This window comes from Staurois parvus, unplaced genomic scaffold (assembly GCF_062004578.1).
Source record: "Staurois parvus isolate SC_StPar_1 unplaced genomic scaffold, SC_StPar_1.0 ptg000388l, whole genome shotgun sequence".
In the NCBI taxonomy this organism is placed as follows: domain Eukaryota; kingdom Metazoa; phylum Chordata; class Amphibia; order Anura; family Ranidae; genus Staurois; species Staurois parvus.
The window spans coordinates 1,943,240-1,971,114 of NW_028318184.1; the positions used below are offsets into that span (position 1 = coordinate 1,943,240).

At 40.7% G+C, this 27,875-nt stretch overlaps 2 protein-coding genes across 3 annotated transcripts in view; one reads left to right on the plus strand and one right to left on the minus strand.

Moving 5' to 3' along the window:
• SLC25A27 (solute carrier family 25 member 27) overlaps positions 1 to 25,556 on the minus strand; it is a 39,481-nt gene extending 13,925 nt beyond the window's left edge. The window contains exons 1-7 of the mRNA XM_089685901.1: positions 25,405 to 25,556; positions 24,037 to 24,225; positions 21,361 to 21,445; positions 18,717 to 18,839; positions 12,785 to 12,897; positions 7,776 to 7,860; positions 4,967 to 5,059 (exon numbers count right to left, since the gene is read on the minus strand). Of these exons, the coding sequence (XP_089542027.1) occupies positions 4,967 to 5,059; positions 7,776 to 7,860; positions 12,785 to 12,897; positions 18,717 to 18,839; positions 21,361 to 21,445; positions 24,037 to 24,225; positions 25,405 to 25,495 (779 nt within the window). The 5' untranslated portion in view covers positions 25,496 to 25,556. The remainder of the gene's footprint in view (positions 1 to 4,966; positions 5,060 to 7,775; positions 7,861 to 12,784; positions 12,898 to 18,716; positions 18,840 to 21,360; positions 21,446 to 24,036; positions 24,226 to 25,404) is intronic.
• Positions 25,557 to 25,594: 38 nt separating this feature from the next.
• Positions 25,595 to 27,875, plus strand: part of LOC149455784 (24-hydroxycholesterol 7-alpha-hydroxylase-like) — a 77,559-nt gene continuing 75,278 nt past the window's right edge. The window contains exon 1 of one of the 2 annotated variants that reach the window (XM_089685899.1): positions 25,595 to 26,006. In XM_089685899.1, the coding sequence (XP_089542025.1) occupies positions 25,800 to 26,006 (207 nt within the window). In that variant the 5' untranslated portion in view covers positions 25,595 to 25,799. The remainder of the gene's footprint in view (positions 26,007 to 27,875) is intronic. The other variant, XM_089685900.1, reaches the window with a different exon arrangement.

Genomic DNA, 27,875 nt, shown 5'->3' on the forward strand with positions numbered 1-27,875 from the left:
CACACTTCGGACAAAACTAGTGAAAAATGTTCTCGACCCACCGGGGAAGAACAAATCTGTCACTTTCTTGGACCATATTGGTTTTTATCCCTGTAAGAGGTGCTTTGCCTGTAAAGAGATGAGAGTTACTAAGACGAGGCGTAAAACCTTTATAACCACCCATAGTGGAGAGGAATTTAAGATCAGAGACTTCATTTCATGCAAAACGGAGGGGGTGGTATATGGCCTACAATATAAATGTGGGTTGCAATATGTGGGTCGGACAAAGAGACCATTATGGAAACGTATTCGTGAACATATACAGAACATTAAAAAAGGTTTCCCGAAACATAATGTTTCGAAGCATTTTCTGATTCATCATAAGGATCCTTCTTCTCTCCAATTTTGGGGGATTGAAAAATATAATGGTCATTGGAGGGGCAGTCACAAAGTTAGGTCACTCAGTAGAGCCGAATCAAAGTGGATTTTTTTAATGCAAACTTTGACACCTAAGGGTCTCAATGTGGAGTTTCACCTTAACTGCTTCATCAGTGGCTATTTATTTGTCACACAATTCCGCAGATAAAGAAAAATGTTCCATTCCTAATAATGTATTTTTTGGGGGTTTTTTTTGAAGATTTGAATATATGCTGCTAACTCTGAGGATATGTGGAATTTTTATTTTATTTTAATTATTTTTTATTTTTATATTTATTTTTACTTATTGTAATGGCATCTTATGTTTTTAAATATATATAGTTCATTATATCTGTGATCCTGGGATGTGTGTGTTTACATGGGGCATGATGCTATAAAGACAAATATACATGTGTATATATGTTTATATATACACATATTTAGATTTTAGATTTTTATAGGAGGAAGGATTTCCCGCACCTTCTGATTATTTATGGTAAATATTGCAGGTATTTTAGCCTATTCTTTCTATGATGAAGGCTGTCCCGCACCTTCATGATTATATATATATATATATATATATATATATATATATATATATATATATATATATATATATATATATATATATATATATATATATATACACATACATATATACATATATACACTCTTTGCAAATTCCCATGAAATTAATTTAGATTTAGATTACCCTTCTGAGGGGGTTTTGCCATTTAAAGTGGTTTGGTTTTAAATATTAAAGTTGGTGTTTTTGTTTTTTTCTGCCAGTTATAAGGACATAGTGGGCATTAATGCATCGCTGCAAGTAGTGTATTGTGCTTCGTTATCATGGCTGCGGTGGGCGTCTTCCCACTGGGCAGGGTGACGCCCCTGCAGCTTATAAATGGCTGATGTGTCAGTATGGGTGTTTCACTCTGAGGAAGTCACGTGGATCGTGACGTAAACGCGTTAAGGTACGCACTGACATCATTTCCGGTGGCGCGGTGACGTCATTTCCGGCGTCAGCACCATTTCTGGAGGGATTGTGGAGCAAGTGGAGCTGCATGCATTTCTTAGCATGAGAACCATGGAAACACACCCATGATATGGGAAAAAGCTGATCTTTGTCATTTTACATGTGAGTGGGCATTTTATTTATATTCATGTTATTATTAAAACTGGATTACACTATGGAGGATCTTCTTTGTTTTTAATGGTATCTTAAATGGTTTTGTGGAATCGAGTTCCTAGGAGATAGGAGAAGATATTGGAGGGATCTATCCATACGTTCCATCCTTTGATGATACCTTATTGGGTGTATAAGGTCACCTCCATAGCTGTTTGGCCCAGTGGGTCGCATCAAGGAGGTGAGGGGCCATCTTGGCCATCTGTGGATTGACCGCACACTGAGTGGCACTGTGATCACCTCACGGAGTTTTGCTGTGATTTTTCACCATCATTGGCATTTATGGACTGCTGCACATAGTATTCATTTCATGAGCACCTAACACTGAATATTTATTGTGTATTCTATATGTGATATTTCCATTTATCTCATTTGTATTTTAGTATAGGTTGTTAGCGCTGCATTATTTTTTGTATTTTTATGGGGATCAAATGTTTATTTTTACCCTCTGTCTTGTACTGTCAAAAGCGCAGTCTTCTCTTGCTAAACTTAAATTTTGACAAAAACCTCTGTAAATAAGATATTGGATACCTATCTCTTCCACTGCAACTCCTCTGATTTAGAGAAATCATCCCCAAAGTCTCATTAGAAACCGATGCTTCCAGGTGTGTCAATCTCTCAGGGAGCAAAGAAGAAAGTAAGCAATTTACCTCTGGGGATGTGGGCGGGCCCCTTCAGCATCCTCACTCCTCACGTACAATGCAGAGCCACTGGTCCTGTATTGTACGTGACAATGTTGAACAATGGAGCGAGCATTCAGGCAGCAAAGAGCAAAGCAACTTTGAGGGACTTGTCTTATGAAGAGGAGGAAGCCTACAGTAGTGAGAAATAGGGTAAGTATCTTACTTTTCTATCCTAGACAAAATGACCTTGCTGCAGGAGTTACTTTCTCCCAAGCCTGTCACCTGCATGTTCACTCTAGGTGCATTTTTGGGTTTCAGTAATTTTAGCCTATCAGGAGCTCCTTTACACTGATTGAACACACCATGAAGCTGTTAAGCAGCACCGCACAGCCATCCCCTATGAATAAGTCGGAAGTGACAAAACGCATCAGGGCGAGGCTGTACCGGAAGGGACGCGGACCTGAACCGGAAGTGACACGGGTTTGTCTGAGATTGAAGGCAGACGGTGGCGAGAGCACTGTTCCAGCTTTCTTCTCATAAGAAACATAAGCTATGAACATCTTTGGGCTTTAATACCATTTAAGTAGTATTCTATTGTGGAGAATAAATGGTTTAAATGGTACTGCACCATGTGGGGCTCTCGTTTTTTATCTTCTATATGATAGGAGTGGAGTAGTGGAAAGAAGATTTATTGGCCTTGGAGATCGGGAACAGTTATCCTAAGAGTCCAGTACTACAGGTTGAAGGGAGAATTACTTGATCTGGTCCTTGGAGGATTATTTACCAAAGTTCAGTGTGCCAACCATGAGAGTGGGAGGCTACACTGTTTGGTGAGTGCACACCTGAGAGGGGAGCACCACACAAATTTATATTTATTTTTTTGCACAAGTATTCATGGATGAACTGAATAATTTATCTTCATGAATCATTCATGATTTTTTCATGTGGTGATCACTGGATGGACTGAATTATTTGGACTTTTTTATGCACTATATAGATTATTGATATTATCAATATTTATAATTAGGTATTGTTTTGGAAATGTTATATAGATAATTTATGCATGCGCCTATGAAATATTTTTTCTTTAAATTGTTAGACGTTGAAAAAAATATTTAAAGTGGAAGCGTGAACACGGATATAATTACATAAGTGATATATATTTTGAGGAATTTATAGTAGGTAGGGGGGTATAGGTAGGGGGGTATTTGAGACATGGTTACAATTTGAAAGAAATATATGTTGGTAATTTTATTTATATTTATTTAGCGCAGTTTTGGGAGTTTTTTGTACTTTTTTATACTTTTTGCATTTGTGGGTTTCTATTTTTTATCTTAACTTTATTTCTATTGCAAGGGGATTGATAGGACCCCTAGGCAATAATATTTCCCAGGTGAAAACTGCCAGATACACTTTATGGAGACATAAGGGGTTTATTAGATTCAGCCTACTGACTGCAGTGACCAGAGGGCTTAAAGCTGCCCAGATTCATTTTATCTAAAAGCCTGGAACTTAAAATAATTTTAAAACAACCTAATGGATGCTATTGCAATCAAAAGCTTGTTTTAACCTTTTGATTGCCATGAAGTGTGGTACACACCACTGGTGGTCAAAGGTTTAAAGCCTATGTATCTATACCCAAACATAAGGTTTCTTATGGTTTCAAATAAGGTTTCTTATTAGTTTCCTTTTGATATGTTGCATATACCACTGAAAATGATTGTTATACCTATTTGGTAAGCTCAAAAAAATAAAATGACTTCTTGATCCTGCCAGACATCTAGCTGACAAATTTCTGTGCACTCTGCCTATACTTCCTTGTTATCAGTTCTCCATTGACTACAGAACACCCCCAGTTTATGTTATGGAGATAGTCCTGTTATAGAAGCCCCTTTGTTATAAAAATACAAGCCTGAATAAAGAAAAGTAATGCAGACACCACATTTAGGATGGGTAAGCTGCAAAATATTAGATTTCTGTTCTTGGGTTTAGATTCCTTTTTTAAAAAAATAACTTTCCTCTGGGTACATTAGGTAGTTCAATAGCCTCTAGCAACAAAAACACTAAACCTCATGTAAAGATAACTGTACTCATTGCCTTTAACAACACTGGACCTCATGTAAAGATAACTGTACTTATTGCCTTTAACAACACTGGACCTCATGTAAAGATAACTGTACTTATTGCCTTTAACAACACTGGACCTAATGTAAAGATAACTGTACTCATTGCCTTTAACAACACTGGACCTAATGTAAAGATAACTGTACTCATTGCCTTTAACAACACTGGACCTCATGTAAAGATAACTGTACTTATTGCCTTTAGCAACAGATCATCTTCCAAAGAATTGCTAGAAGGAAACATTTTCCTTGTCAATTTTACTGTCATATATTTCTGCTGAAATATAACTGGGTCAAAGTCAATAAATTATCTTTTGACATCCTGAGATCCTTAGAAACCTAGGGTTATTTCAGAGGATATTAGAGGTTCCTTGAACAATGAGCAATATCTGCTTCTCAGATATGTTATTGCTGATACTTGTGATTTTTTTCATCTGCAAGAGGATTCACCCTACTGACCACATACTGTATATAAGGAGCATTCATTCCATAGACCAATGTATCATAAGCTACAGATATAGCCATTATTACCAGGGGTTTCCTGAGGCCAGAAAGTTATTTCAAGAGTTCATCCAAAAAAAAAAAAAGAAAAAAGAAGAAGGTTGAGAAAGGCTGCATAAATGCATATTGACACATACCGGCCATGTTTGTCTCTAGGCTGGTTCATTATTCGGGTCTTGATAACATCAGCCGGGGTTCCCAACGTTGCAGCCACCAAACCTGAACAAATACTGCTCCAGACACACATGAAAAACAAAAAAATGATTGGAATTGAGTGGATTCGATACAGGCATTGTGAAAAACTATAGCAACAAAGCGTGACTGATAGTTTTGACCCTCCCTCTCCAAGGGTGCTGCTGTAGAGAGAACTACAGGACGCTGATAGGAAGACAAATTAAGACAGGATAGTAAAATTATAATGTTCTTGGGTGAATTGTATTTACATTTTTTAATTTCATAATTATACTTGTGTTTTATATTTGTTTTCAAGGATTTTCTAAAAAAGAAGCTAGTTACAATTAAAAATTACAGCATTAATCATTTTCCCCCTGAATACACCACAGCATTTCAAAGGGATTAAATTCAGGACACTTTCTCAAAAAATTATAATATACAGAGAGGGGAACTTATTAAGACTGGATCAGCTGCGCATGGCAACCAATCAGCTTTTAGCTTTCATTTTCAAAGTTTAAAGTATAACTAAAAATTTAAAAGTTTTTCTTTGTATTTTGGACTGGAGAGGGACTAGAACACCTGTCAGTTTTTATTGCTGTCTGTGCCATTAGGAAGATTTAGGCTCTGTATTCCAGAAATTCCCACATTTTGGCTTGACACCAGAACAGGAATAGAGGGGAAATCTTCCAATAGGGACACTAGTTCTGGTGACACCCTGGGATTCCTTCACTTTTAGAGGGATTTCCTCTCACTTCCTGTTGGGCAATGGGACAGGAAGTGAAGGGAATTATTCCTAATGGGAAACACATGGAAAAACTGACATGGGTTATAACCCTCCCTTACTCTATCCAAAATGGAAAAAAAAAAGTTTTGCCTTTATTTCTACTTTAACTGAACAAGCTGAACCTAGATACTGATAGGTTACTATGAACAGCTGCTCCAGAGTGTGATTGCTCCAGTTTCAGTAAATTTCCCTAGAGTTTCTTCTGGCTGCACCACCCTGTTGTAGATAGCTCCTGTGTTTTAGATTATCATGTTGCATAGCCCGACTTCTTTAGTCATTCTACCCAAACTTCTGCTTCTCGGGTCCCCCGCCGGCACTCTAGGCTCCTCCTCTCTGTCCAGTCCCCCCACGGGAAGCCGCTTTCCATGGGCGCACCCGTGCTAGCGCATTTCCGAGCCATGCTGCTGTGTCCATTGACACAGTGGGACTCGGCCCCGCCCCCCACTTGCTCATTAACAGGAGTGGGAGTCAATCTACCCAGTGAGGAGGGAGCCGCTGCTATCGTGCACATCGCTGGATGGGATCAGGTTCCGGTAAGAATAAGGGGGGGGGGGGGGATCCTGCAGCAGAGAAGGATTTTTACCCAAATGCATAGAATGCATTACGATAAAAAACCTTGAGGCTTTAGAACCATTTTAAAGAAGGCCACTCTTGTTCAGTGTGCTTTCCTATGGTAAACTGACCTACAAAGATGTTTTGTAATATTATTTACTATTTTCCTGATAAGGCCAGTTCTTGAGGCATTTGCTGCATACCTTTTCAATTCCTCTCCATAGCCAAAGTACAAAATGTCCTGAAAAGTGACTGGTAATTTTAGGGAACCACTACAAACTGCAAATGCCTGAAGCCAGTCAAAGGGTACTTCACGCCCGACTACCCCTATATGTATATAGTGTCCTAAAGCATGGCCTATGGGCAGGCATTTATGCAGCCATACTCCTAAGCATTTTTAAAAGGAATGTGTATGGGTATGGGTGTTCTACCTTTATTTTGTTTTGTTATGCAAATCTCCACTTTTGCAGAAAAGAAAACAATCCCCTTAATCTACATTCTGCAGGGATTCCTATATTTTGTTCCTCTGAAGAAATAGCTGTGTGTTTCAGCATATCATGTGCAGACTGATTCTGAATTGGAGTGTCTGGTTCATTATAATCACCTGGTACACTCGCAGTCTTCTGATGAGAAGAGTTGCAGTGTGCGCATCCCTCTAGAAGTAAGTGCATCTTACTTCAGACTTTTGGGAAAATCAGTGAATCAATCACACAAGCAGAAAATTACATTTTTTTTTAGATGTTTTGTACACCAACGGTGTACAGAATGCCTCCAGACTACCATATTGCATTGAACTGTGCGGACAATTTCAGGTCTGAAGACTGCAATGGAAAGGTAATTCATAATATTGTATATGCTATACTATTTTTTTATATTGATATAATTTTTTTCAGTTGAAATGGAATCATCCTTTATTTATAGCATATTTTTATTTATATTAAAATATATATGTACAGTATATATTACTTTTTTTATTGTGTATTATATTTTATTATATATTACTCTGTTTTTGTTTTAACCAACAGGTGGAGCTCTAGGTTCTTTTTCATACACTTTCTTCCATCCCTTTACAGCCCATTGTAAAAAGACTGTTTATTGACCTCAATAATTCAAAGTGAATTTCACACACATGATTGATTCATCCCTGATCCCACATCAGAGAGGTTTCAATCTCATAAATCCTGCATTAAGGCAGACAGCTTCTGCAGGGCTGGCTCTTTTGTTATGCCATGGTGCTCTGGGAATGCTTGTCATATAATTAATGTTCATTTATAAACTTAAAACATTAAAGTTGCCAACAAGCCATTACAGTTTTCTTTAAACAAACAATAATAAAAGTGACATTGGTTCAGCTACATACAAGCAATGTGCAACTCAGATGCCTCAATTCTGCACTTGAATGCAAATATTTTATTTACTTAAAAAAAAAAAAATACCTGGAAATACTGTGACATATGCTGTTGTCCTTGAGGTTTGTGTTTCTTAGTAGAAAGTGTTTCACAGTGTCGTATGTAGTTAGATCTAAATAAAGAATAAAAAAGGAGTTGGTCACGGTTTAAGGTTTCATGTACATTCATACACAGGACAATGACTGTGGAACAGCTCAAGATTCATTGGAGAGGTATGACAAAAGTTTACTTTACAGTACATTCACAGAATATAAGGTGAAGCACAACAAATAGCAAAACTGCTGTGTCTAGGGCCACTCATAAGGCAGTACAGCCGGTCCTCCTGTACTGAAAATGGGCCCCATTAGTTCAAAAGGGGGTAGCAGGAGGGACGGCTGTACTGCCTTGTGACTTGTGCGGATCCCCCTGCAGCGTTACTGGCTTTCTCCCTCCAGCTGCATTTCAGGGGGAATCATTAATATTTATACCCCCCTCCCAAGCAGCACTTCCAGCTTCCCTCCACTCCCACCAGCAGCTGCTGAGGGCACACAAGGAGATTTTTTCAGGATGGAGAGCAGGGAGTGGGGCATTAAATATGCCATATTAATTGGCCCTTACTTTCCTGGATGAACACAGTGGGCTATTACTACCGATCGCTTCTGTGTCTATTCATCACTGAAGCATAGTAAACTGTATTTACTATGCTTTAGTTTGTGAATGAACAGGAAGCCTCATAGCTCTTTTCATTCCTTCATCAGTGAAGGTGAGGCTGCAGAGGAAGGGACTGATGAATCTCTGTGCTCAATCCCTTTCTCTGTCTCAAATGTGAGAAATCAGGGGTCTGTTTACGCCCCTGATATTTTGTCAGACTTTCCTCAACAGGGCTGTTAAAAATAAATGTACCAAAAAAAAACAAACATTTGATGGGCAGTGAGGGGGCATCCTCATGGCCTGCTTACACCCTGCACTAATGCACTGTTTTCCACTTGAATAGGTCTTGTTCAACAAGGGTATAGTTTCTGCCATAGCTGCAAAGCATTGCATTGCGGCCGTGGCATGTAGCAAAAATATAATTTGATATTTTTGGGAAGGGGGGGGGGGTGTCGGGTTCCTGTCAGGTAGGCTGTACGGGGCCCCGGAATTCCTAGCAGGTATAATGACAAGCTTTTACAGTCTACATTCTACACAAATAAAATGTGCACAGTTAACATTACAGATGCAAAAGAGAAAGAAATCACCACTAAGGATCAGGATGATTAGAATGGCTGGAAACTACATGGACTGTCTAATAGACTTCCTCCTGAACGAATAAAGATTTGAGATTCCCAAAAAGCACAGTATGAAGGAGTGACAGCTGTGGTTTCTGCACAACCAGAGAGAATGTGCAGTGTTTCTGATTATTAAAAATAAATGTGCAGCCTTATTACTGCAATCCATGGCCATTGAGAAGTGCTGCAGCTCATAGAAAAGTAAATGCTCAGATTAATGCGTTACCATAGTTAATCATTTGCCTCAATACATAATATGCCCCTGTCCTTCTGTGATGCCAAAAACACACAAGCTACAGTTTGTAGCTGCTGACTTTTTTCTTTTTCAGGTGGAACTCCACTTTAACCATTTGCCACCCGGCCAATGGCCGTTTGGCGGCTTCAAAGTTGCTTCTCCACTCCAGGTGCACGCCATTTGGCGTGCTCCCGCACATGCGCCGTTTGCGCTAATGCAGAGCGGCGCAGCGGCTCGATCTGTCACCGGGCGTGTACCTCGGACACGGCCGATGACAGATCTGAGTACCGGCCCCCGTTGCAGGTACCATGTGACCTGCTGTGACCAATCACAGCAGGTCACATGACAGTTGTATACAATGGATGGCTTCATTCATGATGCCATCCATTGTATACTAGTGCCTAGCTGTGAATGGTCACAGCTAATCACATGCACATGTCATGTGATTAGCTGTGACCAAATCACAGCTAAGCACAAAAAAAAAAAAGAAAAGCTGAATGAATCCATTTCATTCAGGTAAATGCTTGCTTATAGCAAAGTATTTCTTTGCTATAAGCAAATTGTGTAAAAAAAAAAAAAAAAAATACTGATCACTTCCCCAAAGTAGTACAATGTTACTATGGTGACATTGTACTACTTTGGTCATATTAAAATATGAAAAAAAAATGTTAAAAAAAAAAAAAAAAAAAAGTAATAAAAAAAAAAAAAAAAAAAAAAAAAAAAATATATATATATATATATTTTTTTTTTTTTCAATACTGTCACCAGTCAGTGTCCCTGTTCACCGCCATGCCAGTTATATGATGACGCTGTACTGCACTGGTGACAGTATGTAAAAAAAAAAAATAGTGAAAAAATTTTTTTTCATTTTTCGAAAAATTATGACAAAAAAAATACAACTTCAAAAAACTCGCCATGCCTCTTATGAAGTACGTCGGACTGTCTACTCTGCAAAAAGGGGTCATTTGGGGGATATCTGTACTGTTCTGACATTCTTAGACCTCAAGAAATTAGATTGGTCGTCAGTACTTCAGGATTGATCAATAATCAGATCTATACCATAGTTTGTGAACTCTATAACTTTCCTACAAACTAAATAATACATCCTAATTTGGGTTATTTTCACCAAAGACATGTAGCAGAATACATCTCGGCCTAAATTTATGAAGAACAATTATTTATTTGTAAACTTTTATAACAGAAACAAAGAAAAACGTGTATTTTTTTCAACATTTTTGGCCTTTTTTTGTTAATTTAGCAAAAAATAAAAACCCCAGCGGTGATTAAATACCACCAAAAGAAAGCTCTAGTTGTGTGAAGAAAATGATAAAATTTTAGATTGGGTACAGTGTTGTATGACTGCGCAATTGTCATTCAAAGTGTGAGAGCGCTGAAACGTGAAAAATGGCCTGGGCAGGAAGGTGTAAAATTGCACGGTATTGAAATGGTTAAGGATTCTATGTATTAAAGGTTCACTGCAGATATTAGAAACATGTGCACACTAATAATAAAAATCCCCCATCTGTGCTATAATATATACGTAGTTCCTATATCCTCAGTGCAATCCAGTGGCCAGAACGCATTTTTTTCCCCAGAAATACGTAATCCACAAAAAAAAAAAAATGCATTATTGCATTTTGGTGGTACTGACAATATCGCAACTAATCATATTAGAGTATGCAAAATTTAAACTTTATACATAGACCTCCAAGTGAACATGAGACAGCCTTTCTGTTTAGGGTTTTAATATGCTCAAAAGGCAGATGTGGGACTGAAAACTTTAAACCAGATTATATATGAAAAAATTATATACCATATATGCCATTATCCCAATAATAAACTGAATGCTGTTTCCAAATCAGGATTAAAGCGAACCTGACACACTTTCGTCTTACAAAAAGTGAGGCACAATAACAGAGTGAAATTAATACATTGAGCTTGAGTATAAGGTTGAAAAGCTCAAAACACATGGCTTGGTGCATCCATGGGCTGGTCCAGGTATGGTGTACAAAGGCTACAGAAGCGTATTATACAGAAAGCAGGGTTCAATTGATGTTCTCTTGAGCATTATATATGATCCGGGGATCCCAAACCCTTAAGAACCTAGCGTGTGTATCATCCAGAATGGAAGTGAGCTTCTCGTTTACCATTGTGCCGATTAGCCACTGCTTAACGTCTGCAAAATTAATAAATGGTTGCCTCCATGTTCTAGCCAAGCGTTCACTGTGAAGCCAGAAACTCAAATTCACCAAATGCCTCTGGTGTTTAGCGAGGGATAGTATTGGACCATGTAAAAGGCTTTCCAAGGGGTTATGAGGAAGGGAAACATTAAAGATAGATCTGAGCATGGCATAAACTCGTGTCCAAAACTGGGCTGTCTTAGGGCAAGTCCACCATACATGCAACAAGGTGTCACATAAACACATGAGGGATTAAAATTAGAAACGCGGTCAGGGTTCATATATCACTTGGAGTGAAGTGTATTTTCCTGACACACTTTTGAAAAGTAAACAAAAATGCCTGCTTGAAAAGAAAAAAATACTTATGTCCCCCTGCCAAAACTGCCATGTTCTAGAAGAGCTATGGTGGCTGAAGAGTCTACATGCTGCGGTGCTATCCACAAATTGGCAGCAGAGGTAATGAGACAGGTGTTTATTTTGTCTCCATTTTAAAATAAAAGCTGAGGGGGTAGAATCCTTGTTAACATTTGGCTGCTCAAACACAAAAACAAGCAGGGAGCTGAATTTGGATTTTCTAAGGCCCCTTTCACAAAGGGCAGAATCTGCTTTGTTCAGCAGGGGATCAGGCCGCTGATCCTATGCTGAGCAGGCGGATGACAGTTTTTCTAGAGCGGACACAGCCCACCCTGCTCTGTGGGTCTTCCTATCTGATTCACCTAAACGGAGGGGAACAGATCCCCTTCAGTTTTTTTTTTAGACCGGATCGGATTGGAGGTAGCCTGGTGTAAACAGACGTAAGTCTGTTTACAACCACTGGTCCATAGCAATACATAGACTGGTGGACCTGATCGGATCACCCATATGAAGGGGCCCTAAGGATCATTGAAATTGTCGTTGAGCACACTGGCTTCGGTTGAGCAGCACTTCAGAAAAAGAGGATCATCTTCTAAAAGAAGATTTCCCTGAATTAGGAGATTCTAGTTGTGTATACAGGACAGGAAGGGAAAGGAAAATTTCTTGAATGGGACACAGTAAAAAAAACAAAAAACTGATGGGGGCTTTTAACCACATCCCACTCAATCCAAATTGGAAAAAAGATTTTGACTTTTGATTAAACTTAAGCAATTTAATACAGGAATCTCAGAGCTGAAATTCAAAGATAACTTGGCTTCCCCAAGCTCCACTTAGCGTACAAGCTTGAGATTAATTGTTCCACCTAAAGTTCTATCTTTGCTAATAATGCAGACATTATTTGTAGTTATTATATTGAGGTAGTTAGATGTGTCTATCACACCATTACCGTACAGCCACATACTTTGTTCACAATACCACTAGATAAAGAAAGAGGTCATTTCAATAAAAAGGTCCATTTACCTCCCATATTTACCAGGGCAGCTCTCTGGACATTCGGCACCCAGCCTGCCCACAAGCCACGAAATCCACCTTTGGACACAATGGTCACAAAAGCATGATAAACACCTCGAACTCTATGAATAAGAGAACACAAACAAATCAGAAGTCACAGGGAGAACAAATGTTGTCCATGGCATAGTTCTGACCACAGAAACAAGGAAGGGGTTGACACTTCTAAAGCTGGCCATAAACTGGTACATTTGCAAATGAACATTCCTAGGAAAAATCTAATCAGTACATTCAATAATGCCATCAGAGACATGGCGAATGTCATTCAAAAGTACATCTAATTTTCACTTGCTTTGAAAATGTAATTTTGGAATGAAATAAATTTCATGATTGGAAACTACTTTAAGGACTCCCTTTGCAGTGGGGATGTAAAGGATTGTTCCTGAGTATGCATGGAGAGATTTGTGAAAGCAGAGGGTCCAGTGGGATTAATACTGAGCACGTTGACCTATATGTTTTGTAGGTCAGCTGTTAAGGTGAGTGTGCATGCCTGAAGCTGGAGGAGCATGATTGATTTGCACACCTGTTGAAGTCACTAGTGTACTACTTTAAATGTTGGAAGAGACTGTTTTATCACTTTTAGACTTCTCTATTATTCACCATTCATTTGTTTTTTTGTATAAATTTAGTATAGCTGCTTATCTTTTCCATTATGCACTTAGTCAATATCTAGCCCAGTTTGGCATTCATTTGATTCATCACTGATTTATTCCATTGGGGGGCTGATTGTTTATTTCACAATTATCTATTACTGTTTTTGTTGGTTTTCATACTTTATGCTTCAGCTCAGCCAGGCGACTACTGCTACGGTGATTGTGTTTTATTTCTGATATACATATTTCACATATTTATTACTGTTCTTGTTGGTTTTTACACTATATTCTTCAGCTCAGCCGGGTGTTTTATTATAGCTCGGCTAGATGTTTATTGCTATTGCGATTGATTTTTTATTTTATACGTTTCACATATTTTGATTTAGTGGCTTAGCCAGTTTTCTTATTTACTACTAACTTTGTTTCACAGATCTATTCATTTACACACTGGATTTTATGCTCAGGAGGGTGTTAGTTTGTTTTTTGGGTCACAAGGGGGAAGCGCAGCTCTATTCTTGGAAACACATTTAGGTGTTTGCAGCAGCTTATCATTCATTTGTGGTGTGCATGAGTATTGTATTCTTACTTTAAGAGCTTGTTTGCACTTGCTCTGAAGAGCAACCCAAGAGCATATGACAGGTGATCAGGAGGCACTGTATAGACTCCTCACCATTTGCTTTAACCCTTGATTGGCACACTAGCAGGCCATGATCCCATTCACCTGAACGTGTTGCAACGTGGGTATAATTCCAGGCAAGGCCATGAAACAAATTACTATAGCCATGGCATATGTATGTCCAGGCGCTGCTCCTACAGCTACAGGGGGTGTGGTTGGGGGCAGTAAAAATGCATCTTAACTACGGCTTGAACAAGCCCTAACTGGGCTCATTTGAAATAACTTTTCATCCTGCTTCTTTAAACATTCTCATCACTATAGTTGAAAACAAAAATGTTTTGATTTCACTAGCAATTTGTAAAACAAAACATTTCAACCAAAATTATACTAATATACTGTATGGTCAACTTAAAGTGATACTAAAGTCTTGTTTTTTTCTTAAAAATAACAAACATGTCACACTTGCTTGCTCTTGCTTGCTCTGTACAGTGGTTTTGCACAGCGCAGCCCAGATCCTCCTCTTCTCTGGTCCCTGCCGGAGCTCCTGCCCCTCCCTCCTGTCGGGTGCCCCCATAGCAAACAGCCTGCTTTGAGGGCACCCGAGCTGCTGCATGAAGGTAAAAGAAAAACCTTCAGAGCTTAGGTGACTGCTGGAAGTCTGTTGAATAAATACTTTCTAAAGTTAGTTTTGCATTTTCCTTTTGCTAGTCTGAGGTTATGTCCCCCTGTTCTTGATCCTAGCTTCAAAGTGAAAAAACTTCCTGTAGTAGAGAATGCTGGGTGCAATAACTAAAAACAAGTCATATACATGTAGTCATGCAGGTACCTTTTTTTTTTTCTTTAAATCAAGCAAACTATTTATTGAGAGGAACAGATATGCAGCCACATCACATATTCAATGAAAACAAACACAGATCGATTAGATAAGCGAGTAGCGCATTATACAGATTGTAGAGCCTTTGCCGCAGGCAAGGAAAGGAGGACCAGCATAATATCAACCAACATAATAGATTTACAAAGAGTAATCATTCCTCCTCTTCCTCGTCACAAGTAAATGTAGAGTCGAGCCATCTATCCCAAACTTTGTGATATTTAGCAGAGCATCCTCTGTGTATATAAGTGACCTTCTTATATGGTAAAGTGCTATTTACCACAGCTACCCACTGTGAAAATGTAGATGACAGCACCTGCAACCACATACGAGCAAGGAGTAGTCTAGCCACAAATAGTGTCTCTTGCAAAAAAAAAAAAGAGTGAAATTTGTCGGTTTCTGAGCTAGGAAGAAGACCGAGCAGGCACTGTTTAGGGCAAAGGGTAAGAGGAGAGCCCATCTTGTCATGGAGGAACCGGACCACCTGAGACTAGTAACCCCGTATGAGGGGACAGGACCTTATTAAATGAAAAAAAGTGCTATCAGGGTCCCCACATTTAGTGCAAAGTGGGCTATGTTGTGGCCTATATTTAGACAATCGACTTGGTGTCAAGTAGGTTCTATGTATAATATATAGCTGAGTAAGATGATCCAACAACCTTGGGGAAACCATCTTAGTCGAGGACAACACCTCCTCCCACATTTCATCATCCAGCTCCCCCACGTCCACCTCCCAGCGGGTTTTAAGGTGATATGCCAATAATGATGCAGAAGGTGAAAGCAAAGCATTATAGAATGTGGACGTGAGTTTCTTAGATTCTGGAGTGGGTAGGATATGCCTAAGTGAATGAATAAGTGATCCTGGGCAAAGAACTGCCACAGTATATCTACTGCATGTGCTATATCAGTCACAACAAATTTCTCTCAGACTGTTGAAAGGATACGTTTACCCAAGTCTAGGTCCACTCTAAAGCCACCAAAAAACAGGCTTTAACATTTGCAAAAAAAAAAAAACCAAAACACATGTTCAGATTACAGGTCTCATAAAGTGATTGGGTGGCTTTAAACATGAGATCCCTTCTACATAACAGAGCACATCCTGATGAACAATTTCAGAGCAAAACAGCCTTGACCTTGTTTAATACCCATTGATTACATGATGTGTAGGCCATGTCCCTGGCAGTCAGAGTTAAAGTAGACCTGTCACAAGAGAAATAATGAGACTACTATTGCTGAACTCTGACTTGTATTATAGCACATTGATCTCTACCAGGGACGGACTGACAACTGATGGGGCCCCCGGGCAAGAGGGGATCATGGGGCCCCTGTGTCCTTGCCTAAACTCAAAAAAGTCTATGAAAAAGGTACCAGGGGCATCTCATGGGGCCCCCTACTGACCCTGGGCCCTCGGGCAGTGCCCAAGTTTCCAAATGGTCAGTCCGCCCCTGATCTCTACTTATTTAAAGTATGTGAACTGCTTTATGGAAGCCAATTTTTTATTAAAGTTGAAGAAAATGCTAACTATATATGTTGTTAAATATGTTGCCTCCACCCTCCTCCTACCTATTATGCATAGCCTTTATAAAGATGATCTATGGAAAGACTTTTTTTTAATCTATCACATTATCAATCACAGGATACAGAAGATCTGGCTCGCTTGTATCAGCAAGTGGCTGCTGCAGGGGAGAGAAACAAGAGCCAACACTGGATGGGCAATGAGGACTAGCAGGTGATGGCATGGCTTTCAGAATTCAGAGCCATTGTAAAGTGCTCCCTGACACAGGGGAACTGCAGAAGGTGACCACAAAAAAAAAAAAAAAAAAAAAAAAAAAAAAAAAAAAGAAGGGGGGGGGGGGGGCAGCATTTTTAACAACACTTACAGTACACTTTGTTTCCACTTTATTAAACATTGGCTTCCATAAAGGAGTATATGCCTTAAACAAGTTTATCACTGTACTAAAATACATGACAAATTTGGGGTTGGTTATTCTCAATGCCCATGGAGATGGGTAGATTACATAATGAATGGAACAAGCTTTTCTAACAATCCATTATTTTCTTAAACATATAATGTTATCTTTTTTTATGTTAGTTGCTAAAATCATTATAACGAATTGGGCACATGAAGAGGATACATTCCACCTCCACGATTGTTGTGGACTGTGGCTGTGCTCATACATTCACTAAACATTTCAGAAAAGCTCCCCTGACTCTAGTGGGAGTCCATCAAAGATCAGAATTACCATTTTGTTGGATGTCACTGCGGATAATAAAGTCAAGTTGCAGATTACAGAGCCAGCTTAGGCAGGGAAATCCATTCTGAGTGTGATACATTGTGGTATGCTCTGAGTTAGATTAACCTCCCTAGCAGTCTGATTAGGTCAGTATTTCTGTGCTCGAAGTGGTACTTTTTTTGCATGGAAATATATCGTTTTTTTATTGTAAGCCTGTATTTTTAGGAATAACTCACTGAAATCTGTCCGAACAAGAGTCTAGTAAACATCCCGGTTATGTTAAAATTTGAAACACGAAGTCATAAATGATAATTTAATAAATAATCATAAAAATAATAATAGAACAATAAATTGTTTCAATAATATAATCAAACCAAAAACACTGAAATTTGAAATAGAGCGCCAAGTTCGCACATCACTGAGCAAAGTCGCAAAATCGTTTTCAGTGTCTGATGACAAATTTCCCCACAAATCATTATCACTCAATTCTGCAAGTGGTTCTAATTTACTATCGCTGTTCTCTAGCTGGTCTAAAACCGCTTTTGACCAAAAGGGACGCTTTTTGGACACCATGGACATTTCTCAGTTTCCAGGCAGGAAGAACAGTAAAAATGCAGGCAGGGCACAGGACAAAGCACTCGGGACAAAATGTATGTGAAATGGTTTTATACAGTAATGTTTTACTGGGAGATTTTAGTGAATGTCACATTTTTTAAATTTTTGAATTTCCCGCCGGTTCTGTCCCCCCTACATCCTGATGCTCGCAGGGAACGAAACCCGAAAGACGGATGCCGGTATCGGCTGGAGGAGATGGCCGGGGACGCTGCAGGAGGGACATCGCGGGAGCGAAGGACAAGGTAAGTGCAGAAGGGATCCCGGAGCAACGCTGCAGGGTAATCCCGAGTGTAGCTCGGGGTTACCGCATGTCGTGCTGAAACTTTACCCCGAGTTACACTCGGGAATACCGCCAGGGGGGTTAACATTTAGAGATGTTCCAAGAAAACCAAGCAGTCTCCTTGAAGGTTATCTAAATTATACAAAACACAAGCCCAAATGAGAAAATGATCCCACTGCTTTGGGAATGAATCACCTTTGTCATGGAAATGCTATAAGAATAACACTGGACACACTTTATTAAAAGAAACTTGCTTTTTTTTCAACAAGTCTACCCCCTTGATCACTTGCTATTTGCCATTTGACTTCCTTCTTACCATTAAATAAATATCTCCACATGCATTAGCTTTAACCTACCTAGAGCAGAACCCACCTCCCTCCCTCCCTCCTTCTCCCACCCAACTACCACCCATCCCCTCCACATTTTATGTATCTCTGTTCTTCTGCCATACCTTCCCTCACACCTCTTCTTCCTTTATGTTAAGAAGAGAAAGTACCTTCTCTGCAATTACTGTGTTTCTCTTTTTTACTCCTGTTAACTGTTACACGCCTAAACTGTCTGTATCTCACCTGGAATATATGTGGTGAAATTGTTAAAATCAATAAAAAAAATACTAATAAAAGAAACCCCGTTTTTTTCTTTAATCTGTTCCAGACTATACTTAGACACACTGACCGGGGAGGTTTTCCTTCAAGCCTTCTCTTTCCTTCCATCTGCATCTGTACTTTCACCAGGTCTGTAGGACTAGCGAAAAACTGACCAATCGCTCCAGACATCATTCCTCCCACAACAGCCTTCCTGAGATCAAAAGAGAACACATAACAGAGCAACTTCAGGCAACAAGTGACATCAATTAGAGAACTACTGTGCTATTCCTGTATTCTCGCCTTAAGAACCATGAAACTGAGGCTATGAAAATAGCTATATACACTAAGTACTACTAGCAGAATTTTTTTTTACACCACTTTGCAATTCAGTGTAATTAAAGGTCTCAGTTGCTTAAATATTCCTATATATCTGAAGAAAGCATACATATTCCAGACTCTGGGAGCTCAGAACAATATGTGTAGCAGTGAATAAACCACGAAAACTGTTTCATGAAGGTTATTCCTCTCTTTCCTATGGCAAAACAGTAGATTCCAGTGATAAGATCCTAGCTTAGGTATCTATCAGACCTGGGAAGGTTGGCCTTTGCTGTAAAGCAGCCTAGTGTAGAAGAGGTTGGTATGCACACAAGGAGTTTAGTTTACATTAGAGAGACTTATTGTTGGGGGTTGCAGGAAGGGTTAGTGTGCAGGTTGGAGTTACAGGAAGGGTTAAGTTTGAGAGTTGGGGCAAGTGTTGGGGGGTTACAGGAACAGGTTTTTGTGAGGGTTAAAGCTACATGGTGAGCTAGTGTTAGGGTTGAGGTTACAGTAAGGGTTAGTGCAAAGGATGGAATTGTCACAATGCCCCTTGCTGAGGCTACATTCATACAAGTCCTTCCTTTCATATCTACTTTGCTAGTTCTCAAGGATGGCTGTCACTGATAGCCTTGCAATATTGATCGCATGCAAGTTGAAAGTCCATTCACAAAATAATAACCTTCAGACTGCAGATGCCCCTGCTGCCTGAAGATGGCAGTGTGTGTTTGCTCAGTGCTGTAATTGTCATAGAATAACAGTATTAAAAAGATTATTGAAAAAATAAATTTGCATGTTTGTTCACGTGTTAGCATATGATAAAAAACAGGATTTTTTTTAAATTAAACCAGTGTACATAATAAAAGCCCTATAGGCTCTTTAAAAAAGTTGAAGTGGGTTGAATGATGCGGTCTATCACACTTAGGATATTGAACAGCAGGAGAAAAAAAAAAAATGTACTGCAGGGACTGGATTGAAACTGAATATTGCAGCAAAAGTTGTGCTGTGCTGACCTCCTTTTGAAAATGCTACATGCAGGCTGTCTTTGTGATCCAGTGACTTTATGGGGTTTATTTACTAAAGCTGGAGAGTCCAAAATCAGACTCCCTTCTGCATAGAAACCAATCAGCTTCTAACCTCAGCTTGTTCAATGAAGCTTTGGCAATGAAACCTGGAAGCTGATTGGTTTCTATGCAGAAGGGAGTCTGAATTTGGACTCTCCAGCTTTAGTAAATAAACCCCTATATGTCCCCATTGAATTACCTGGCACCAGTGTGCAAGCTCTGACTTCACTGGTAACAAGCATGTTTTAGTGAGTCGGAAGGCATGGAAGTCACAGTATCAGAACAACTGAAGGTTATTATTTTGTGAATGAACTTTCAGCTTGCAAATACTTTTTATGCTGCTAGATATCCTATGTCTGATAAGCTGCATCATTTATACCACTCTTCCACTAAATCCTGGGCATCCTGGACCCTCTCCCCTTGCCCAGCCTGTGACCGGGACAGTGAAAGCAGAAGCAGTACAATGAGCTCATCTCTCTGTTACTCTGCTCTCTCCTCCAATCAGCACATGAACTAAATGGCTCCTTGCACAGCTTCTTTCTCTCACATTCCAGCCCTGCTGTACAGGGACTGCAGAAGGTCGATACCAGGTCAAATTCAGGTACCCTGCATGCATTCAAAAAATATATTTAATTTGGTAGGAAAGGCTTTCAATTACCTACAGGCAATCATTGCCATACTACTGCATTTCTATACATATGTAAAAGATGTCTTATTAGAGGAATTAGAGACACTCTTACAGCTCTCTGTCGGTCCTGTAGGCCAAAGCAAGGCTAGGAGGAGCTGAAGCCTGTTAGAGCTCTCATGAATGAGGACAGCATCACAGAAGGCGCTGGGCTGGGTGGGACAGGGGCACAGTCAGTGACCATCAGCTCCAACCTTGTCCTGTCTGACAGCAGTTCCAAGAAGTACCTCTGAGCGGTCACGTATGAGGATCAGGATTGCTGATTGTCTACATTAGAGTATTGTTTCTAATCAGACAATTAGCAATTACAAATGCATAATGTAAAAGAATTAGTTATTGTACACATTAACCAAGTACAGATTTTCATTTTTAACTGGAATTCCACTTTAATGATATATTAAAGAATTCAAAGCTACATTAATGGGCTTATTTGATGCCTGCCTGGAGTCCAGCATTAAGGGGCCTTGCAATGCCCTGTAAGAGGGAGGACGCAGTGATCTGTCTATGAGATTTCACTAGTGGCCACCTAATATCATAAATGAGGTGCACTTAGGTACAATTCAACAGTGCCCATTGTGAACTCCAACCTTGTCCATACTCAACACCTAATTAACATGTAGGAATAGAATGGTCATATAATAAAAAGTGAAGCATTTGGGAAGACCTACCAGAGAGGAAAAGTTTCATTGTCTCCTTTTCCAAGTGGGGAGTCTCGAATTTGCTCATAGGCCACCATGCGAACTCCGGAGTACACTGTACAAGACAGAAATAAAAAATGTGACCTGCAGACTCACAATCAAGAAAATAAAAAGAGTAGCCAGGGGCAGAATATGGATGCCAAAATAAAAATTAAAGCCAATTAGAGGGTCGGCCATGTCCTTTAACCCTTTTACAGCCACCGCCATTTGAAGTACTTTAGTAGCTTCTGGGGTTTTTGGTTTTGCACACACTCCTGGCAGCTGCAGGTGTGTAAATCTGACAAGCTGACTGTCAGATGGAAGCGAGCACAGCTAGCGAATCGCTTCCACACACCCTTATATGCATGTGCCCCTGCCATGTTTTGCAGACCCAGCGTACCCATAGGTGGATCCGGTACCTGCATAGTAGTTGCCACTGGGCAGAAGGGAGGGAGTTCAGCGAACATGTGTTCACGGATCTCCCTTTCCTGCTAAAGACGAGAGGAGACATGTAAAACGTCACGTGTCCTTTTCCCCAGCCAGTATGATTGAAGAAGACACCGATGGAGTGCAATCTACACTATTAGGTGCATTGGAGCACAGGTGGAACTATTACACCCTTGATGTCTTGTTAAAGAGAACCTTAGAAATTCTGAAGGACCCTCTGCACACTGGTATATACCCTTTCAAGCAGACTATGCAATAAATAGGGATATTTTGTTCACACATATTGCAATACATGCTTAAGCTGGCCAACTGCGTCAAAGTAATCCCTATATGGCCAGTCCTACTCTGCTCTGCCTACTCAAATGCTACTCTGGACACAATGCTAACATAGGGGAAAAGACACAATGGGGAGAGCTACAAGGTTCAGGTCTGGCTACTGACCCAACAATACAACAAACAAGAGATCCTTGTGCTCAAATCCCAACAGCTAGTGCATGCATTTATCCATCAGGTGCTAAAGGGGTGTAACCACATATTAACACTAGAAATTCTGAGGACTTGAGGATCTCTTGTTTGTTGTATTGTTGGGTCAGTAGCCAGACCTGAACCTTGTAGCTCTCCCCATTGTGTCTTTTCCCCTATGTTAGCATTGTGTCCACAGTAGCATTTGCAAAGGCAGGGCAGAGTAGGACTGGCCATAGAGGGATTACTTTGACGCAGTTGGCCAGCTTAAGCATGTATTGCAATAAGTGTGAACTAAATATCCCTATTTATTGCATAGTCTGCTTGAAAGGGTATATAGCAGTGTGCAGAGGGTCCTCAGAATTTCTAGTGTTCATATGTGGTTACACCCCTTTAACACCTGATGGATAAATGCATGCACTAGCTGTTGGGATTTGAGCACAGGGATCTCTTGTTCGTTAAAGAGAACCTGTCACCAAAAAATGCATCTCATAGGGGACTTTTTGTTAGCTTGAAAAAAAATTTAAAAAAAAAGTAAAAATTTAAATTACACTCAAGCACTTAAAAGGAGTAAGGCCAAAGCTGTTCCGCCCCTACTTCTCCCGTAAGTCACAGGAGTGCAGTTTGTTCTGCTATTGGCTGACATCACAGAGCTGGTGCTGGCTCTGTAAGGACCCCGATCATATTGTCAGAATCCACCCAGATACCTCACCAGCAGCTTGCTCAGCCTTTTACCATGCTGCTTAGAGCCTAAGCAAGCTGCTCCCATTCACTGCACAGTGTGGCACTCCAGTGAGCGCTGGAGAGGCAGATCAGAGAGCTGGTGACTGACAGTCACTGACTGTCACGAGTAATCAACGGTGTTTGAAAGCTCAGCTCTCAGTCTTAGAGGCGGTGGGGGAAAGATGCAGCATCAGACCAATGCTGCATTCACCTGGGTGAGTATAATGTTTGGATTTTTTTTTTTTTTCAGTCCAAACATCTCTTATAAAATCAACCCCACCCCCACATACACGCGTCAGGGGCACCTACACACAAAAACGTTGCTTGAGCTACACATTATATATTGGTGCACATGCTATGATAAGACGAATAATTGTATGCTCATTGCTCACCGTTAACTCTAAACTGATGACCTGTAAGTGTCTCCTATTAAAAATATAGGGTACTGAAGTCTGTTTCATGGGCGCACACAATTTGAAAGGTTGACATGCTGGCTATCTACAGTATTTGCTTAGCACAACCTCATCTTTATATTTTGTCAACATCTTAGCTAATTTATTGCTTTTGTGTGCTCTAAAAGCAACTTTACTGTATTATCTACTGAAATTTTGAGTTTCCTAAACTATTGTGCTAATATCAAGGGACATAAAATATTTGAAATACCACTATTTTATTTTCTAGAATGCCTGATTTAAAAAAAATATATATTTTAGGGTTTTACATGGGCTTAAAATAATTCATGTGTGCAAACAAAAAAACATCTCTGGCAGTAAAAGGTTTAAAAGCCAAATATTTATATTGCTTTTCAAACAGAGAATCATTCCAGGTGGCATCGTAGATTACATAGACATTATTTGCTTCATAAACTTGAAATTCCAGTTAATATTTTTTATTTATAGCGTGAGAAAGAATTAGACTACGGCATCTATGTCCACAATGGGGACAATCCTCATTTTGTTTCCTGGTGACATCCTGATTCTCACAGTATCACAAAAAAAGAATGCCTTTGTATCAGAAGACTTCTCAGCTGGTTACCTATGTGGCGATAGACAGCAGGTGTAGCCCCCTGCCAGAGTTTCAGTAAGCCTTCCTCCTGCACTATGCCAGCTGCAGTGCGGACCATTCCTCTATAGGGCATCGCCAGGCCTGACTCTCCATGCTGCTTCAGGGCCGCTTCTCCTTGGATCTGTAGGCGGGTTTTGGTCAGATCCAGAGGAAAGGTCACTAGTGGAGGAGACAAAGAAAGTCTATTACCTAAAGCAGAACTCCAGACAAAAATATAAAAAAGAGCTCATTAAAAATAAAATAACAAAACCAACTTTTGCTGCAGTAGTCACCATCAACCCAGAGATTTCCCCTGTAGTCCTTTTTTCTGCCACTAGATGTCCTCAGTCTGATGACCAGCATCATTTAACCCAATTCCTCAAAGTCCAGGTTAACCTGGACTCCCAGCCTGTGACTGGACAGTAAAAGGAGAGACAGCACAGCGATGAACTCATCGCTCTGCTTTCCTTTATTGTAAAGTGGTAGCGATGACCTGACATCTTTTCCAGTTTACTCAGAAACGTTTGGCGCCATTTTTAAAAATATGAAAGCATTAAAAACACAGATTTTGGCGTTTTGAATGCTTTCAAGTGCATAGATCCCAGATCCCTCCAAAAAAATACTTGTCACGTGTTTATTGCTGTCATAGGGGATGTTTACATTGCTTGTGACAGCAATAAAAGCGGTAAAAAAAATAAAGTGTAAAAACAAAAAAAAAAAAAATTAAAGTGCCCCGGCCCCACATGCTCGCACATAAAGGCGAATGCATGCGTCAGTCCCGCACATATATCGCCGCAATCATCAGCTCACGGTCAGTAATACTAGCACCAGACCTGCCTCCGTAAATCTAAAGTGATAACCTGTAAAGGCTTTTAAAGCGTCACCTATGAATAGAAAAATTGACGTTGTTGCACGGGTGTGCGCAGTTTTAAAGCGTGATATGCTCGGTATCTACTTACTCGGTGTAACATCAGCTTTTATATTTTCACCAAAACATTGGGATATGTAGTGTTTTTGCAATACAATTGAAAAAAAATATTTTTTCCCATAAATTGTATTTGAAAAACCGTTGTGCAAATACCATGTGACATAAAAAATTGCAAAACAAACCAATTTATATTCTCTCTCTCTCTTTAGGGGTTCTAAGGCATTTCCTAGCAAAAAAACTGATTATAAACTGTAAACCAAAAGTTCCAGAAGTGGCCTAGAACTAAAGTGGTTAATGTCCGTGTGAGGTCAGGGGGACACATCTCACCCCCTCCTGTACACAGATTACTGAGTGCCTGTCATTATCACTGCCCATGGTGCAGCACTGCAAGTCTCCATCCAGGCCTGCCACGCCTCACACAGAGCCAGTACCTAGCTCGGCCACGCTGGCGGCACAGGCGGACAGGACGAACTTGCTGAGTCGGGGCCATGTGTCCGACACTGTCCGCTCCTTGGCTGCCATCTGGGCTTTTCATGGAGGGTCACATGGGGGACATGACGTCATTTGTGTCCGGGAGAATGACGGGAAATGTAGTTCTATTAGCCCGGCAGAGTGCAGCTGTAATGTACATATGCCATGCTGCATGACTTACCCGCCTCAGACACGCCTTCCATCACGCCCATGTGTTCAGCCCGTACTGCTAATTGGCGAGTACGTACCTCTCGTTCCTCCCATGGGCTGTCTGGGACTTCAGACACGCCCCTCTCCCCGCTGACATTCGAATGGTCTGCAGTCTGTGTCTCGGGATGACAGGTGTCAGGGGAGGATGGCGGAGGGTAGGATGACGGAGCTGCACTCCGTGGTGGGGATCCTTCTGGGGCTCCTGACCGGCCTGCTCGTGAGATCCCTCCTGACCAGATCCCCCCATAGACTGCCACCTCCTCCCTGTATACGGGGATGGATCCCCTGGCTGGGGGCAGCGCTGCAGATGGGGAAAGATCCCCTGGAGTTCATCCAGAGAGCCCGGCAGAAGGTGAGTGCACTGACCTGGCACAGGTGGGTACTGGGACTAGACTTAAAGGACTCTAACCTGGCACAGGTGGGCAATGGCACTAGACGTAGAGGACTGTAATGGAACAACATGCAGAGTATGTATCTGTCAAATCTGAGTATCGGAGTACTGCTACTACACATAGAGGTAGATTTACTAAAAGTGGAGCACTCAGAATCTGGTGCAGCTGTTCATGGCAGCCAATCAGCTTCCAACTTCAGCTTATTCAGTTAAGCTTTGACAATAAAATCTGGAAGCTGATTGGTTTCTCTGCAGAACTGCACCAGATTTTACATCATGCAGTTTTAGCAATTAGAGTATTTCCTTACTTGGTACATGTGGGTACTGGAGTACTGGTGCTACACATAGAGTATTAACTTGGCAGGGGCATGTGGGCACTGGAGTACAGGTACTACGCAGAGAATATTTCCTTACCTGATACATGTTGATACTGCACTACTGGAAGAGTTATTACCTGGCAGAGCTGAGTACTGGTACTGCATGCATACTAATTTCTTACTGGCAGGGCTGAGTACCGGTATTGTATGCATACTAATTTCTCACCTGGCAGGGCTGAGTACCGGTACTGCTTGCATACTAATTTCTTACCGGCAGGGCTGAGTACCGGTACTGCTTGCATACTAATTTCTTACCTGGCAGGGCTGAGTACCGCTATTGCATGAATACTAATTTCTTACCTGGCAGGGCTGAGTACCGCTATTGCATGAATACTAATTTCTTACCTGGCAGGGCTGAGTACCGCTATTGCATGAATACTAATTTCTTACCTGGCAGGGCTGAGTACCGGTACTGCTTGCATACTAATTTCTTACCTGGCAGGGCTGAGTACTGGTACTGCTTGCATACTAATTTCTTACCTGGCAGGGCTGAGTACCGGTACTGCATGCATACTAATTTCTTACCGGCAGGGCTGAGTACCGGTACTGCTTGCATACTAATTTCTTACCTGGCAGCGCTGAGTACTGGTAATACAGATAATTGATGTATCTGGTAGATCTGAGTGCTTGAGTATCAATCCTACATGCAGAATATTTCCTTACGTGGCAGAGGTGGCTACTGGAGTACTGGTACTACATGCAGAATATTCTCTTACCTGGCAAGGTTGAGTACTATTGGGGTCCACTGTTGAAAGGCCTGAAGCTGGAGGGGCATGGACTGATGATGGTACTAGTTTGGCTACGTTGGGAGCCTCCTGGGGATGCTCATGCATTGATCATACCCAAGGAAAGCCAGAGGGAAGATCTCTTTTTTATAGTATCCAGTGAGTCAAAGGGGAACAACCTATGCCTGGGCAGGAATGAGTTACAGAGAGAGGGTGCTCCTCTACCATGTGGTTGGTATTGCACATGGAGGATGTTCAACCCGGCACATGTCCAGGCTGCTTCTTGACACTGGTACTACATGCACAATATCTCCACACCCGGAACACCCAGGCACAGGACTACTGCCACTTCATACAGAAATCTATCCCTAAACTAACACAGGCACTAATGTTCTGTGCGGATCCTCCATGCCTGGGAATGCTGGGTAGTTGGACCCTGACATTAATGAGACTCTTGAAGTATAAGACTTGAATTGATTTTGGTTGCTCTGAAACACAAAGCATTGGGGGGGAGGGTGGAGAGGATCCCCGCTAGGTAGGAGCCACCCAGCTTGAGAAATCTAGATGAAAGGAAAAAAATGGTGACGCGCCAAACCGTCACCTCAGAAGTACATAAATCCTTATTCTTGACACTAAATATCTAAGTGGCAACCAACGCGTTTCAGGGGCCAGACAATTTCCCCTTCATCAGGGCTTGGTCTTAGTGGTTAGAATTCCTATATGGATCT